This window comes from Heteronotia binoei, chromosome 13, assembly GCF_032191835.1.
Source record: "Heteronotia binoei isolate CCM8104 ecotype False Entrance Well chromosome 13, APGP_CSIRO_Hbin_v1, whole genome shotgun sequence".
Taxonomy (NCBI): domain Eukaryota; kingdom Metazoa; phylum Chordata; class Lepidosauria; order Squamata; family Gekkonidae; genus Heteronotia; species Heteronotia binoei.
This window is the reverse complement of record NC_083235.1, coordinates 6,544,790-6,561,649: the sequence shown is the minus strand read 5'-3', so window position 1 is coordinate 6,561,649 and position 16,860 is coordinate 6,544,790. Positions and strand designations below refer to the sequence as shown.

Genomic DNA, 16,860 nt, shown 5'->3' with positions numbered 1-16,860 from the left:
TGCAGGCTTACTCCCAAGTAAACGTGCTTAGCATCGGAACCTCAGTCAGCCTCTGAGCAATGACCCATAGGGATAGGGGGAAATAGGCAAGCTTGCAAGCTCTTCTACTCCAGCACAGATGTTGCCCAGAGACCTACAGCAGGGAAAGAGAGCGCAAGAGTGGAGGGAGGCACTAAAAGGAGGGATGGAATTAAAGAGGGTGTTTCAGGGCTCTTCCTTAGTTCCATAGCTCTTGTATCTGTATTTACTAACCTTGGTGTCCAGGCAGTGAGAGACAATGATGCATATGATGGTCAGTGATTTATATGGTATACGTGTGTTTCCTTCTCGAATTGGTGCCAAAAAAAATCCCTAGCCCTTTCCCTATGCTGGTCTTATGGGGACTGTTATTCCCAGCTTTTGTTGTTTTTAAAAAAGTCTCCTTCTAGCATGGTCAAATTGTAACGTATATGCATACTTATTTTATCTTTCTATGCAAAGAAAATATTAAGATGGTTGGTCCTTTATTAAGTGTTAATAAAGACATGCGTGAAATATTTGTTCATGACTTGCGGCTCTCAAACATCTGAGGTTTATTCTACATGGATCTTAAGTTAAGCAAGTTTGGCCACCCCTGGTCCATACACTCCATACTCCAAAGGTGCCGTTTTCTCTAGGGGAGATCATTTGGAGATCAGATCTAATTCAGATGGAAAAGGCTGGTTCCCTCAGAGGAAATTGCTACTTTAGAGGGTGGACTCTGTGGCATTATAGACCACCAAGGGCCAGCAATCTTCAGACCCCTTCAGATTGCTGGTGGAGAACCATAAGAAGCAAAACAAAAGGCAGTTTGGTGAAGTGGTTAAGTGTGCAGACTCTTATCTGGGAGAACGGGGTTTGATTCCCCACTCCTCCACTTGCAGCTGCTGCAATGGCCTTGGGTTAGCCATAGCTCTCGCAGAGCTATCCTTGAAAGGGAAGCTTCTGGGAGAGCTCTCTCAGCCCTACCTACCTCACAGGATGGAACTGAGACCCAGTTTGGTGTGGTGGTTAAGTGTGGTGACGCTTACCTGGGAGAACCGGGTTCGATTCCCCACTCCTCCACTTGCAGCTGCTAGAATGGCCTTGGGTCAGCCATAGCTCTTGTAGAGCTATCCTTGAAAGGGCAGCTGCTGTGAGAGCTCTCTCAGCCCCATCTACCTCACAGGATGTCTGTTGTGGGGGAGGAAGAAAGACGAGATTGTGAACCGCTTCGACATTCTGAGATTCAGGGTGAAGGGTGGGATATAAATCCAATTTCTTCTTCTTCTTTTTCCCCTTCCTCAAACCCCACCCCCAAAACTTCAGGTATTTCTCAACCCACAGTGGCAACCCTTGGCCTCTCTTCACCTCAGGGTGGGGCCAGGTCTTCCGATAACAACACCCCTCTTATCCCCATCCTCAAGGGGTTTTTGCAGCAGGAACTCCTGCATGAGAGCCAGTTTGGTGTAGTGGTGAAGTGTGCGGACTCTTATCTGGGAGAACCGGGTTTGATTCCCCACTCCTCCACTTGCAGCTGCTGGAATGGCCTTGGGTCAGCCAGAGCTCTGGCAGAGCTTGTCCTTGAAAGGGCAGCTGCTGTGAGAGCCCTCTCCAGCCCCACCCACCTCACAGGGTGTCTGTTGTGGGGGAGGAAGGGAAAGGAGATTGTGAGCCGCTCTGAGACTCTTCGGAGTGGAGGGCAGGATATAAATCCAATATCTTCCTCTACCTCACAGGGTGTCTGTTGTGGGGGAGGAAGGGAAAGGAGATTGTGAGCCGCTCTGAGACTCTTCGGAGTGGAGGGCGGGATATAAATCCAATATCTTCATCTACCTCACAGGGTGTCTGTTGTGGGGGAGGAAGGGAAAGGAGATTGTGAGCCGCTCTGAGACTCTTCGGAGTGGAGGGCGGGATATAAATCCAATATCTTCTTCTTCTTCTTTGCGTATTAGGCCACACCCCTCTTATGCAGCCACTCCTCCAAGAGCTTGCAGGGGTCTTAGCACAGGGCCAGCTCTAAGATCTTGAAGGACTGGCTGCATAAGAGGGATGTGGCCTAATATGCAAAGGAGTTCAAAGCTCTTGAAGGATTGGCTGCATAAGAGGGGTGTGGCCTAATATGCAAAGGAGTTCCTGCTACAAAAAAAGCGCTGCCCATATTCAACAGTGAGGTCAGAAAAATTCTATGCCTGACTCAACATTGCCAGCTTTGGGATGGAAAATACCTGGAAATTTTGAAGGTGGATCCTGGGGAGAGAAGGGAGCTCACCTGGGTCGATAATGATTTAGTGTGCACCTTCCTAAAGAAGCTCTTTTCTCCAGGGAAACCGATCTTGGCCATCTGGAGATCCGTTGTCATCCCAGGTGACGCCCCAGCGTCCTCTGACATTAAACCTCCTCCCCTCCCCTTTATTTTCTACCCAAAGAGAGAAGAGACCCCCCCACCCATGTGTGTCTTCCCCTCTGCGCCTTGCAGATGTGCCCGAAATGGATGAATCCTCTTGCCCCAGCAATCGCACGTGGGTCGAGGGGACGCGCCAAAGCCTCCATTGCACGGCCCAGGGGAACCCCAGGCCAACGGTGACCTGCGCGAAAGACAGCATCGTCCGCGCCACGGACAAAGAGGAGTGGATCACTCGGGACCACGAGGGCATTTATAACTGCACAGCCGCGAGTAAGCTCGGTGCCGTTGTCAGGATGGTCACGGTCCATGTGGAATGTAAGTGATGCTTCAAAATTATGGTGTATGGTTATGGAGAGCCAGTTTGCTTAGCGGTGAAGTGTGCGGACTCTTATCTGGGAGAACCGGGTTGGATTCCCCACTCCTCCACTTGCAGCTGCTGGAATGGCCTTGGGTCAGCCGTAGCTCTGGCAGAGGTTGTCCTTGAAAGGGCAGCTGCTGTGAGGGCCCTCTCCAGCCCCACCCACCTCACATGGCGTCTGTGGTGGGGGAGGAAGGGAAAGGAGATTGTCAGCCACTCTGAGATTCAGAGTGTAGTGTGGGGTATAAATCCCATATCTTCTTTTTCACATGAGAGAGTACTAGTAAAGAGGTCTTGGATAGTTAACGGAATCAGTTATTCCAGGATTGAACTTTGTACAACTGTGGAGCTGTGGCTAGGTGGCAGAGCCTCTGCTTGGCATTCAGAAGGTCCCAGGCTCAATCCCCGGCATTTCCAGTTAAAAGAACTAGGCAGGAGGGGATGGGAAAGACCTTGACCTGAGACCCTGGCTCAGTGGCAGAGCCAACGCTTGGCATGCAGAAGATCCCAGGCTCGATCCCCGGCATCTCCAGTTAGAAGGACCAGGCAGGAGGGGATGGGAAAGACCTTGACCTGAGACCCTGGCTCAGTGGCCGAGCCTCTGCTGGGCATGCAGAAGGCCCCAGGTTCAATCCCCAGCATCCCCAGTTAAAAGGACCAGGCAGGAGGGGATGGGAAAGACCTTGACATGGAACCCTGGCTCAGTGGCAGAGCCTCTGCTTGGCATGCAGAAGGTCCCAGGTTCAGTCCCCGGCATTTCCAGTTAGAAGGACCAGGCAGGAGGGGATGGGAAAGACCTTGACCTCTGGCTCAGTGGCACAGCCTCTGCTTGGCATGCAGAAGACCACAGGATCAATCCCCGGCATCTCCAGTTAAAAGGACCAGGCAGGAGGTGACAGGAAAGACCTTGACCTGAGACCTGGCTCAGTGGCAGAGCCCCTGCTTGGCATGCAGAAGGTCCCAGGTTCAATACCTGACATCTCCAGTTAGAAGGACCAGGCAGGGATTGATGGGAAAGACCTTGACCTGAGACCCTGGCTCAGTGGCAGAGCCTCTGCTTGGCATGCAGAAGACCACAGGATCAATCCCCGGCATCTCCAGTTAAAAGGACCAGGCAGGAGGGGATGGGAAAGACCTTGACCTGAGACCCTGGCTCAGTAGCAGAGCCTCTGCTTGGCATGCAGAAGGTCCCAGGTTCAATCCCCACCATCTCCAGTTTTAAAGGAACGGGCAGTGAATGATGTGAAAGACATTCTTCTGGATGAGGACCACAAAGAAACCAGAGGTGTTTTGTGGTACAATGCTCCAGTATTATTCTGGAGAGTCAGTTTGGTGTAGTGGTTAAGTGTGGGAGAACCGGGTTTGATTCTCCACTCCTCCACTTGCACCTGCTAGCATGGCCTTGGGTCAGCCATAGCTCTGGCAGAGGTTGTCCTTGAAAGGGCAGCTTCCGGGAGAGCCCTCTCAGCCCCACCCACCTCACAGGGTGTCTGTTGTGTGGGGGGAGAAGATGTGGGATATTGTGAACTGCTCCGAGTCTCTGATTCAGAGAGAAGGGCGGGGTATAAATCTGCATTCTTCTTCTCCTCCTCCAATAATAGCAAAATGTCTCGCTCTCTTTTGCAGTTGGGCCTCAGCTGGACGAATCCCACTGCCCAGGCAGCCAAACCTGGGTGGAAAGGAAGCTGCAGCAACTCAACTGCCAAGCTGACGGGGTGCCCACCCCTGAGGTCTCCTGCTTCAAAGACGGCGTGGTGTACGACACTGAGGAACTGCACAATGTCACCCAAAGCCACGCTGGAGTCTACCACTGCAATGCCACCAACGCCCACGGATCAAGCAGCAAGGCTGTCACCGTCACGGTGGAGTGTGAGTACCGGTTGCACATTACGTGCGGGGTGTGCATGGGCTCAGGTTGCCACCTCCAGGCTGGGGATTCCTGGAGATGGGGATTAATTAATTATTTTATGAGATTTCTATCTCATCACCTTCCCCAGAAGAGGGCTCAGGGCATCCCACAACATGACAGTATCATAATGCCCTTGTATAAATCGATGGTGCGGTCCCATTTGGAATACTGTGCGCAATTCTGGTCACCGCACTTCAAAAGGGATATTATAGCATTGGAAAAAGTGCAGAAAAGGGCAATTAGAATGATTAAAAGGTTGGAACACTTTCCCTAGGAAGAAAGGTTAAAACGCTTGGGGCTCTTTAGCTTGGAGAAATGTCGACTGCGGGGTGACATGATAGAGGTTGACAAGATTATGCAGGGGATGGAGAAGGTAGAGAAAGAAGTCCTTTTCTCCCTCTCTCACAATACAAGAACTCGTGGGAATTCAATGAAATTGCTGAGCAGTCGGGTTAGAATGGATAAAAGGAAGTACTTCTTCACCCAAAGGGTGATTAATGTAAGGAATTCACTGCCACAGGAGGTGGTGGCGGCTACAAGCATAGCCAGCTTTAAGAGGGGATTGGATAAAAATATGGAGCAGAGGTCCATCAGTGGCTATTAGCCACAGTGTGTGTGTGTGCGTGTATGTATATATATATATATATATATATATATATATATATATATATATATATATATATATATATATATATATATGTGTGTGTGTGTGTGTGTGTGTGTGTGTGTGTGCGTGTGCGTGTATATATATATATATATATATATATATATATATATATATATATATATATATATATATATATATATATATATATATATATATATATATATATATATATATATATATATATATATATATATATTTTGGCCACTGTGTGACACAGAGTGTTGGACTGGATGGGCCACCGGCCTGATCCAACATGTCTTCTCTTATGTTCTTATGTCCTGATGGCACCTGGGTTTTTTGGCCACTGCGTGACACAGAGTGTTAGACTGGAGGGGCCATTGGCCTGATCCAACATGGCTCCTCTTATGTCCTTATGTGACACAGAGTGTTGGACTGGATGGGCCATTGGCCTGATCCAACATAGCTCCTCTTATGTCCTTATGTGACACAGAGTGTTGGACTGGAGGGGCCATTGGCCTGATCCAACATGGCTCCTCTTATGTACTTATGTGACTCAGAGTGTTGGACTGGAGGGGCCACTGGCCTGATCCAACATGGCTCCTCTTATGTTCTTATGTGACACAGAGTGTTGGACTGGAGGGGCCACTGGCCTGATCCAACATGGCTTCTCTTATGTTCTTATGTGACTCAGAGTGTTGGACTGGATGGGCCACTGGCCTGATCCAACATGGCTCCTCTTATGTTCTTATGTGACCCAGAGTGTTGGACTGGAGGGGCCACTGGCCTGATCCAACATGGCTTCTCGTGTTCTTATGTGACACAGAGTGTTGGAATGGAGGGGCCACTGGCCTGATCCAACATGGCTTCTCTTATGTTCTTATGTGACTCAGAGTGTTGGACTGGAGGGGCCATTGGCCTGATCCAACATGGCTTCTCGTGTTCTTATGTGACACAGAGTGTTGGAATGGAGGGGCCACTGGCCTGATCCAACATGGCTTCTCTTATGTTCTTATGACAATACAGTTTCAGGTGGGAAGTTGCGACGGTCTGGAGCAGCAGAACAAAGTCTGAGTCCATCATCTCCATCCTAATCCTTTTAACTGGAGATGCTGGGGATTGAACATGGGCAGGGCTGGCTCGCCCACTAGGCACACTAGGCAGTTGCCTAGGGCGCCAGGGAGCCTCAAATTGGCCTCACCCCCCATGACCCAGGGAAGCGCTTAGTTTGCCTTCCTCCCCCCCCCACCCGTGACCGCCGCTAGCTCCCTTTGGCTCACCACCCCCACCCCCTGCGCCATCCAGCCCACCGCCACCGCAGAGCTCTGCTCACTCTCCCCCTCTCCCACGGTCTCACTGTCGCAAGAAAAAAGAAGAGCTGCTTGATCCTCGCAGCCCAAACCTGCGCGTTTTAACTCTTAACAAAACACGCAGGTGCGGGCTGTGAGGAGCCGGCAGCCCTTAGAGTGGGACGGGGGGAGAACAAGCAGCGCTGGAGGGGGTGCGTCGGCGGGCAGGACAGGGCGGGGGCAGGCCAGAGGGGGCTGGTGGCAGCAGCGACGGGGGGGAAGAGGTAAACCAGAAAGGGAGGGAGGAGGAGGGTGGGCGCACTGCCTCGGCGGGGCACGGGGGGGCGACAGGGCACGGGGGGTGCCTGCCTAAGGCGCCAGGCACCCACAAACTGGCCCTGAATCTGGGAACTTCTGCATGCCAAGCAGAGGCTCTGCCACTGAGCCAGGGTCTCAGGTCACGGCCTTTTCCATCCCCTCCTGCCTGGTCCTTTTAACTGGAGATGTTGGGGATTGAACCTGGAACCTTTTGCATGCCAAGCAGAGGCTCTGCCACTGAGCCAGGGTCTCAGGTCAAGGTCTTTCTCATCACCTCCCGCCTGGTCCTTTGAACTGGAGATGCTGGGGATTGAACCTGGGACCTTCTGCATGCCAAGCAGAGGCTCTACCACTGAGCCATGGTCTCAGTTGAAGGTCTTTCCCATCACCTCCCGACTGGTCCTTCTAACTGGAGATGCCGGGGATTGAACCTGGGACCTTCTGCATGCCAAGCAGAGGTTCTGCCACTGAGCCAGAGTCTCAGGTCAAGGTCTTTCCCATCACCTCCTGCCTGGTCCTTTCAACTGGAGATGCTGGGGATTGAACCTGGGACCTTCCGCATGCCAAGCACAGGCTCTACCACTGAGCCAGGGTCTCAGGTCAAGGTCTTTCCCATCACCTCCTGCCTGGTCCTTTCAAATGAAGATGCTGGGGGATGAACCTGGGACCTTCTGCATGCCAAGCAGAGGTTCTGCCACTGAGCTACAGCCCCTCTGAACACTTATGCGCCTTTTCTAATTCCTTCATGGCTACCCTTCGCAGTCTGAGTTTCCTGACTTCTTGGTTGCTGTCTCCTTCTGTGTTGACGATGCAGCCACGGAATAGAAGATCGGGTACCATTTCCATTTCTTCACTGTGTATCGTAAAGCTGTGTAACTCCTCAGAGGAGGACCCCCCTGTGCAGGACCCCTCAAAACTATGCCCTTCCAGGATGTGCTGTGCCACACACACGTCTCTGAAGGGGAACCAACCCGATTTCCACCAAGATTTCCTCAAGTGCAGAGTATTGTTTTCTTTGCCCAGCCGAGTCCCATCTGTTTTCAATTGAGATCATCAAAGTGTGGTTTTGATTTGGCGTCCCGACTCTAGAGCAGCCTGCGGTTAGCCGCCGTCGTTCGACATTTCCGCCGCAGGAATCAGATTCTTTTTCATCTTCTAGACGGGCCTGAAATGGACGATGCCAGCTGCTCCTATAATTGGACGTGGACGGGAGGGACAGAGCAGAATTTTGTCTGTTCTGCACGGGGCAGCCCGGAACCAACAGTGGAATGTGTGAAGAATGGCGTCGTTTACAACCTTGGGGTGCCCCAGCGCGCCTCCAGAGAACACGGCGGCACCTATCGCTGCACAGCCACGAATGCACACGGCTCTGTCGCCAGGGATGTCCACATCCTAGTGGAATGTAAGTGAATCTTGAGCCATTGTGGCAGCGCTGGCTACAGAAACATCCAAATAGATGCACACACTCATATACATAAAACCAGGGCTTTTTGTGTAGCAGGAACTTCTTTGCATATTAGGCCACACTTCCCCTGATGTAGCCAATCCTCCTGGAGCTGACAGGACTCTTAGTACAGGGCCTAGCAGGGGTATCAAACATTCGGCCCGGGGGCCAAATCAGGCCCCCCCCAAAGGGCTCCTATCTGGCCCCCGAGCAATTGGCTGTCATCTGCTTTCTTCTCCATCTCTCTTGCTTCCATCTGCATAACAGCTTGCTTTGCCAGGCTTGCTTAGTTGCACAGGAGCTACAGAGCAAAACCTCCATGTTCTTCATTGGCCGAGGCACCTCCCTTGGGGAGGATGGGGGAGGGAGAGCTTGCTTTGGCAGGCTCTCTCCATTGCACAGCAGAGCTACTGAGCCAAGCCTCTCTTCCTTCTGTTGGCTGAGGCTCCCTCTCTTTTGGTCCCCTGGAGAAGGAAGGAAAGAGCCATATCCTTCCTCTGCGTAGCAACCTTGGACTTCTTTGGTGGTCTCCCATCCAAGTATTAGCCAGGGCCCAACCCTGCACAGCTTCCAAAATCTGACAAGAGAGGGCTAAGCATGGGCCACCCAGGTCAAAGTAAGGGACAAACAGAGGTGGTTTCCATTGCCTGCCTCTGCTTAGCAACCCTGGACTTCTTAGGTGGTCTCCCGTCCGTATTAAACAGGACCGACCCTGCATAGCTTCCAAAATGTGACAAGAGAGGGCTAAGCATGGGCCATCTGGAGATGCTGGGGATTGAACCTGGGACCTTCTGCATGCCAAGACAAACAGAAGTGGTTTGCCATTGCCTGCATAGCAACCTTGGACTTCTTTGGTGGTCTCCTATCTGTGTATTAAACAAGGCCAACCCTACATAGCTTCCAAGATCTAATTAAATTGGGCTAACCTGGGCTATTCAGGTGAAGGCAAAAACCTCCTTGTCAAATGTCACACATTTGACCCAGAGACAACTCCAGTTATCTGGGTTACACCTCTGAGGATGCCGGTCACAGTAGCTGGGGGAATGTCAGGTCTCACAATGCCAAGACCATGGCCACATGGCCCAGAAAAAAAAATCTACAACCACCAACGTCACACAATTCTTTTGATGTTGCAGATGAGCCAGAAATGGATGAATCCAGCTGTCCGAGTAACTGGACCATGGTGGAAGGGGCAGTGCCCGCTTTTGCCTGCCACGCTGAAGGGGTACCACCCCCCACAGTGGTATGTACCAAAGACGGCATGTCATATCACCTCAGCCAAGGAGAAGAGATCCCTGTCCACAACGGGACCTTCTGGTGTAACGCTACAAACCGCCATGGGACAACCTCCAAGTCAGTCACGGTGGTGGTTGAAAGTGAGTACTGGGTACAATCTGCAGCTATGCTGCATAGGATCTGTTGACCCCTGATTTACTATGGTAACAGAATGGTATCGGAAGAGTTCCCCAACTTTTTCGATCCTTGGGGGCACCTTTGGAATTCTGACACAGTGGGGTGGACAAAATGGCTGCCAAAAACGGCTGCCAGAGGAGGCGGCCACAAAATGGCTGCCGTGGCTTCCACTCAGTCGCAAAGTGAAGATCGTTGTGCTGAGGTAGCAGCTGCTGCCAAAGCAATGTTTGGCCAGTGTGTGAGACAGGATGCTGGACTAGGTGGGCCACTGGTCTGATCCACCGGGCTCTTCTAATGTTCATATGAGGGTCTCAGTCTCTAAGAACATAAGAGAAGCCATGTTGGATCAGGCCAGTGGCCCATCCAGTCCAATACTCTGTCACACAGTGGCCAAAAAACCCAGGTGCCATCAGGAGGTCCATCAGTGGGACCAGGACACTAGAAACCCTCCCACTGTTGCCTCCCCAAGCACCAAGAATACACAGCATCACTGCCCCAGACAGAGAGTTCCAACAATATGTTGTGGCTAATAGCCACTGATGGACCTCAGCTCTCTGCTGTGCTGTTGACCCTCCAGAGGAACTGACTGGTCTCTGTGTGAGACATCATGCTGGACTAAATGGACAAAATGGTCTGATCCAGCAGGGCTCTTCTGATGTTCCTTTCAGAGGAAGACCACAGTCTCTATGACCTGCTGTTGGCCCTCTACTGGAACTGTCTGGGGCAGTGATGCTCTGTATTCTTGGTGCTTGGGTGAAGTGCGCGGACTCTTATCTGGAAGAACCGGGTTTGATTCCCCACTTCTCCACTTGCACCTGCTGGCATGGCCTTGGGTCAGTCATAGCTCTGGCAGAGGTTGTCCTTGAAAGGGCAGCTGCTGTGAGAGTCCTCTCAGCCCCACCCACCTCACAGGGTGTCTGTTGTGGGGGAAGAAGATAAAGGAGATTGTGAACCACTCTGAGATTCTTCGGAGAGGAGGGCGGGATATAAATCCAATATCTTCATCTACCTCACAGGGTGTCTGTTGTGGGGGAGGAAGGGAAAGGAGATTGTGAGCCGCTCTGAGACTCTTCGGAGTGGAGGGCGGGATATAAATCCAATATCTTCATCTACCTCACAGGGTGTCTGTTGTGGGGGAGGAAGGGAAAGGAGATTGTGAGCCGCTGTGAGACTCTTCGGAGTGGAGGGCGGGATATAAATCCAATATCTTCATCTACCTCACAGAGTGTCTGTTGTGGGGGAGGAAGGGAAAGGAGATTGTGAGCCGCTCTGAGATTCGGAGTGGAGGGCGGGATAGAAATCGATATCTTCTTCTTCTTCTTCCCCAACTATGATTCTAAGTGTGGACCTTCTTCCACCTCTGCGTTTCAGCCAAGCCTAAGATGGACGAGTCCAGCTGCCCCAGCAACCAGACCTGGCTGGAGGGGACCCTGCGGTCCCTGGCCTGTGAAGCCAATGGGACCCCCACCCCGCTGGTCCTTTGCTTCAAGGAAGGAGCCCCCGAGGAGGTCCACCGAGAGCAGAACGTCAGCAGGAACGACTCGGGGGTCTACCAGTGCAAGGCAACGAATGGACACGGGACGGACCGGTGGACGGTGATGGTGCAGGTGGAATGTGAGTCCATCGCTTGCAGAAGGGGACCGTATGTGGAACGCTGGGGGCACCTTTGCTTGGGGATGAAGTTGGTGATGTCCAGGGCATTTTTTTTGTAGCAGGAACTCCTTTGCATATTAGGCCACACACCCCTGAGGTAGCCAATCTTCCTAGAGCTTACGGGGCTCTTAGTACAGGGCCTATCGTAACCTCTTAGAGGATTGGCTACATCAGAGGGGTGTGGCGTAATATGCAAAGGAGTTCCTGCTAGGAAAAAAACTAGGATAATAGTCGTAACATCTCTCACCTTGAAAGCCCTACACCGATGCCATAAATCATCCGGAACTTGATGGCACTTCCCTCATACACTAGAGCAGGGCTTTCCCCCCCTTTTTGTAGCAGGAGCTCCTTTGCATATTAGGCTCCCCACAGCCCAGATGTAGCCAATCCTCCAAGAGCTTACAGGGCTCTTAGTATAGGGCCGACCGTAAGCTCCAGGAGGATTGGCTACCTCAGAAGGGTGTGGCCTAATATGTAAAGGAGTTCCTGCTACAAAAAAACAGCTCTGGTGATGTCTGCATCCAGGGGCGGAATTCTAGCAGGAGCTCCTTTGCATATTAGGCCACACCCCACTGATGTAGCCAATCTTCCAAGAGCTTACAGGGCTCTTAGTATAGGGCCGACCGTAAGCTCCAGGAGGATTGGCTACCTCAGAAGGGTGTGGCCTAATATGTAAAGGAGTTCCTGCTACAAAAAAACAGCTCTGGTGATGTCTGCATCCAGGGGCGGAATTCTAGCAGGAGCTCCTTTGCATATTAGGCCACACCCCACTGATGTAGCCAATCCTCCAAGAGCTTACAAGGCTCTTTTTTGTAGACTGTTGGAGGATTGGCTACATCAGGGGTGTGTGGCCTAATATGCAAAGGAGCTCCTGCTAGAATTCCACCCCCGGATGAATCCATCTTTGTAACCCACCCCCGTTACCAGTTTGTTTGTTTAATGGCTTCTCTTATGTTCTTATGTGACACAGAGTGTTGGACTGGAGGGGCCATTGGCCTGATCCAACATGGCTTCTCTTATGTTCTTATGTGACACAGAGTGTGGGACTGGAGGGGCCACTGGCCTGATCCAACAAGGCTTCTCTTATGTTCTTATGTGACACAGAGTGTTGGACTGGAGGGGCCATTGGCCTGATCCAACATGGCTTCTCTTATGTTCTTATGTGACACAGAGTGTGGGACTGGAGGGGCCATTGGCCTGATCCAACGTGGCTTCTCTTATGTTCTTATGTGACACGGAGTGTGGGATTGGAGGGGCCATTGGCCTGATCCAACATGGCTTCTCTTATGTTCTTATGTGACACAGAGTGTTGGACTGGAGGGGCCATTGGCCTGATTCAACATGGCTTCTCTTATGTTCTTATATGACACAGAGTGTTGGACTGGAGGGGCCATTGGCCTGATCCAACATGGCTTCTCTTATGTTGTTATGTGACACAGAGTGTTGGACTGGAGGGGCCATTGGCCTGATCCAACATGGCTTCTCTTATGTGACACAGAGTGTTGGACTGGAGGGGCCATTGGCCTGATCCAACATGGCTTCTCTTATGCTCTTATGTGACACAGAGTGTTGGACTGGATGTGCCATTGGCCTGATCCAACATGGCTTCTCTTATGTGACACAGAGTGTTGGACTGGAGGGGCCATTGGCCTGATCCAACATGGCTTCTCTTATGCTCTTATGTGACACAGAGTGTTGGACTGGATGTGCCATTGGCCTGATCCAACATGGCTTCTCTTAGGTTCTTATGTTCTTCTTCTTCGTTTCCAGACAGGCCCACAATCTCCCTTCTGGCCGTCAGTGCTTCTTTGCCCATCCGAAGGGGAATGAGCTTCAACATCACCTGCCAAGCTGATGGGACCCCACCTGTCGTCTACACCTGGAGGGTTCCTCCAGCTTCCAACCTCAACTATGTTGGCTTCAACAACACCGTAACCATCACTGGGGCAGGTGGACAGAATAGTGGTATCTATGAGTGTATGGCCAGCAACAAACATGGTCAGCACCTGAGCCAGGTGGAAATCCAGGTGAAAGGTAAGGCCGCAAACTGAAGAACACCTCTTGCAGTTGGATGCCAAGATGGATAGCAGCAGGGGTGGAATTCTAGCAGGAGCTACTTTGCATATTAAGCCACACACCCCTAATGTAGCCAATCATCCAAGAGCTTACAAAAAAGAGCTTTGTAAGCTCTTGGAGGATTGGCTACATCAAGGGTGTGTGGCCTAATATGCAAAAGACCTCCTGCTAGAATTCCACTGCTGAATAGCAGACCATTTGCTGAACCTGAGGGATGGCAAAGGAATGGACCAATCAAGGGTGAGGCGGGGAGCAGGTGGAAGGATCGCATAAGTCCGAACCCAGAAAAGCTTTAATCTTTCCTGTGGTCCAAACTAAGTATTAGAGAGGGAAGAGAGAAGGAAGTCCTTCTTCACACAAAGGGTGATTAACACATGGGATTCACTGCCACAAGAAGTGGTGGCGGTTACAAGCACAGACAGCTTCAAAAGGAGATTGGATGAACATCTGGAGCAGAGGTCCAGCAGTGGCTATTAGTACTGTTGTAACTCTCTATCTGGGGCAGCGATGCTCTGTATTCTTGGTTCGGGGGCGGAGGGCGCACAGTGGGAGGTCTTCTAGTGTCTTGGCCCCACTGGTGGACCTCCTGATGGTACCTGGGTTTTTTGGCCACTGTGCGGCACAGTGTTGGACTGGGTGGGCCATTGGCCTGATCCAACATGGCTTCTCTTATGTTCTTATGTCTGGGGTAGTGATGCTCTGTACTCTTGATGCTTGGGTGGGGCAACAATGGGAGGGCTTCTAGTGTCCTGGCCCCACAGATGGACCTCCTGATGGCACCTGGGTTTTTTGGCCACATTGTGACGCAGAGTGTTGTACTGGATGGGCCATTGGCCTGATCCAACATGGCTTCTCTTTTGTTCTTATGTCTGGGGCAGTGATGCTCTGTCTTCTTTGGAGGAGGGCAAAAGTGAGAGGACTTCTGGAGTTCTGGTCCCACTGGGGGACCTCCTGATGGCCCCTGGGTTTTGGCCACTGTGACACAGAGTGTTGGACTGGATGGGCCATCGACCTGATCCAACATGGCTTCTCTTACCTTCTTAAGTCTGGGGCAGTGATGCTCTGTATTCTTGGTGATTGGGAGGGGCAACTGTGGGAGGACTTCTAGTGTCCTGGCCCCACTGATGAACGTCCTGATGGCACCTGGGGTTATGGCTGCTGTGTGACACAGAGTGTTGCCCTGGATGGGCCACTGACCTGATCCAACATGACTTCTCTTATGTTCTTATGTCTGGGGCAGTGATGCTCTGTATCCTTGTGCTTGGGTGGGGGGGCAACAGTGGGAGGGCTTCTAGAGTTCTGGCCCCACAGATGGACCTCCTAATGGCACCTGGCTTTTGGGCCATTATGTGACACAGAATGTGGGACTGGCTGGGCCTTTGGCCTGATCCAACATAGCTTCTATTATTTTTTTATGAAGGCATCATGGTATAGCCCAGGAAAGCCAAACTTGCTTAACTATATTAAATATAAACTTTTTGTTTTGTTTTGTTTAACACTAAATAGCAGTAAGCAATAGAAGCAAAAATTCCTTCCTTTATGAGAGCCGGTTTGCTGTCGTGGTTAAGAGCAGCAGGACTCTAATCTGGGAGAACCAGGTTTGATTTTCCACCTTTCCTCCACATGCAGCCAGCTGGGTGACCTGGGGTCAGTCACAAGTTCTCTCAGTGCTGTTCTTTCAAGAACAGTTCTCTCACAGCTCTCTCAGCCCCACCTGCCTCACAGGGTGTCCGTTGTGAGGAGGGGAAGGAGACTGTTAGCCACTCAGAGACTCCTTCTGGTAGTGAAGGGCAGGTTATAAAACCAATTTCTTCTTCTTTTATCCATGTTTTATTTCCTCAGTTGTGATGGTATTTGGCCGCAAACAACAAACTTCTGACTGACTGCTATAGGAATCAAATTCCCTGGAGAAAATGGCTGCTCTGAGATGAGGGATTCTATGAAGTCCCTCCTTTCCCTAAACCCCACCCCCTCAGGCTCCTCCCTCCCCCAAATCTCCAGATATTTCCCAACCCAGAGCTGCCAACACTAGTGGTGGTCTATAATGAAACCAGGCCTCATTTGGGGCAGCAGCTCACAGGAGCAGAACTCCAGAACCTCTAAATTTTATTGCGCTCTTTCTTTCTTAATCCACCCCCCCCCCCCCAAAAAAATACTTGCTTCTGGGCTCTACTGTTCAAACCCGTTGTGAGAATTTTGCTGAATTTTGAAAAGGAAAGGTCCCCTGTGCAAACACCAGTCGTTTCAGACTCTGGGGTGACGTTGCTTTCACAATGTTTTCACGGCAGACTTCTTACGGAGTGGTTTGCCCTTGCCTTCCCTAATCATTACACTTCCCCCCCAGCAAGCTGGGGACTCCTTTGACTGACCTCAGAAGGATGGAAGGCTGAGTCAACCTCAAACTGGCTCCCTGTAAAACCAGCTTCCGCCGGGGACTGAACTCAGGTCGTGAGCGGAGCTTAGGATTTCAGTATGTCACAGTACTGCAGCTTTAACACTCTGCGCCATGGGGCTCTTAAGATTTGACAAACTTTCTAATATTTCCCCCCCAAAAAAATGGGGAAATAACCAAGACACGTGGAAATCTTCATCATGCCACTGTGGCCACATAGGAGAGAGTCATTTTAAAAGTATGATGGGAGTAAGGTTTTATGATGATGGGAGTAAGGTTTTATGATAATGGGAGTAAGGTTTTATGATGACAATTATAATCCAAGAAGCATTTTAAGGTAGATGCTGAGCTGATATAATTCAGTACATCTTCCGGTGAAGTCAGGGGGTGTGTGGCATATGCAAATGAGCTTTGCTAATGAGTTCCAGCACCTCTTTTTCTACGAAATGACCCCTGAATGAAACTAAAACTGAACTTCTGCTTTGCAGAGCACTGGCTCTATATTATCGTCATCGTTGCCATCGCTGGGGCCGCCATGTTGGTGCTGGGCGGGATGGCAGGGGTGATCTACTACCTGAAATCCACGGCCTGTAAGAAAGGCGAGTACAACGTTCGCGACGCAGAGAATTCGACCGAAGCCACCTGTCTCAACCGTGAGAGGGCCTGCGATGGGGATATCTACGGCATACAGCTTACGAGGACCTGAAGAAGACAGCAGGTACGCTAAGCAGAGACGGAGAAGCCAAGGGGAGAGTCCTCGCTGTTCAACCAAGCTGTCCTCTCTGGACTGGACGACGCACAAAAGATCTCCACTTCCCTATGGAACGAATCATCGACCAATCTGCTCAACGCCCTGTTGAGCGTTCTCAGGATTGAGGGCCAGTTTTCGTGCCCAGTGACTGTTTACTAACTGGACTTTTGTGTGTGTTAAGTGCTGTCCAGTCACTTCCAACTCATGGTATCCTATGGTGATTTATGG

The 16,860-nt window shown here is 51.1% G+C and overlaps 1 protein-coding gene across 1 annotated transcript; it reads left to right on the top strand.

Moving 5' to 3' along the window:
• The first annotated feature begins 2,487 nt into the window (after nt 1-2,487).
• Nucleotides 2,488-16,644, top strand: ICAM5 (intercellular adhesion molecule 5). Its single transcript, XM_060253242.1, has 7 exons — nt 2,488-2,719; nt 4,389-4,631; nt 8,063-8,305; nt 9,484-9,723; nt 11,132-11,374; nt 13,184-13,447; nt 16,370-16,644. Exons 1-7 carry the CDS (start codon nt 2,488-2,490, stop codon nt 16,585-16,587), a joined length of 1,683 nt encoding a protein of 560 aa, XP_060109225.1. The 3' UTR covers nt 16,588-16,644.
• Nucleotides 16,645-16,860: the final 216 nt, after the last annotated feature.

Bases quoted from the DNA above. Each gene is read 5' to 3' on its own strand.
- ICAM5 (XM_060253242.1), top strand. From the start codon at position 2,488: ATGGATGAATCCTCTTGCCCCAGCAATCGCACGTGGGTCGAGGGGACG. The intron at 2,720-4,388 runs GTAAGTGATGCT...TCTCTTTTGCAG, and splicing joins GGTCACGGTCCATGTGGAAT to TTGGGCCTCAGCTGGACGAA. The intron at 13,448-16,369 runs GTAAGGCCGCAA...TCTGCTTTGCAG, and splicing joins GGTGGAAATCCAGGTGAAAG to AGCACTGGCTCTATATTATC.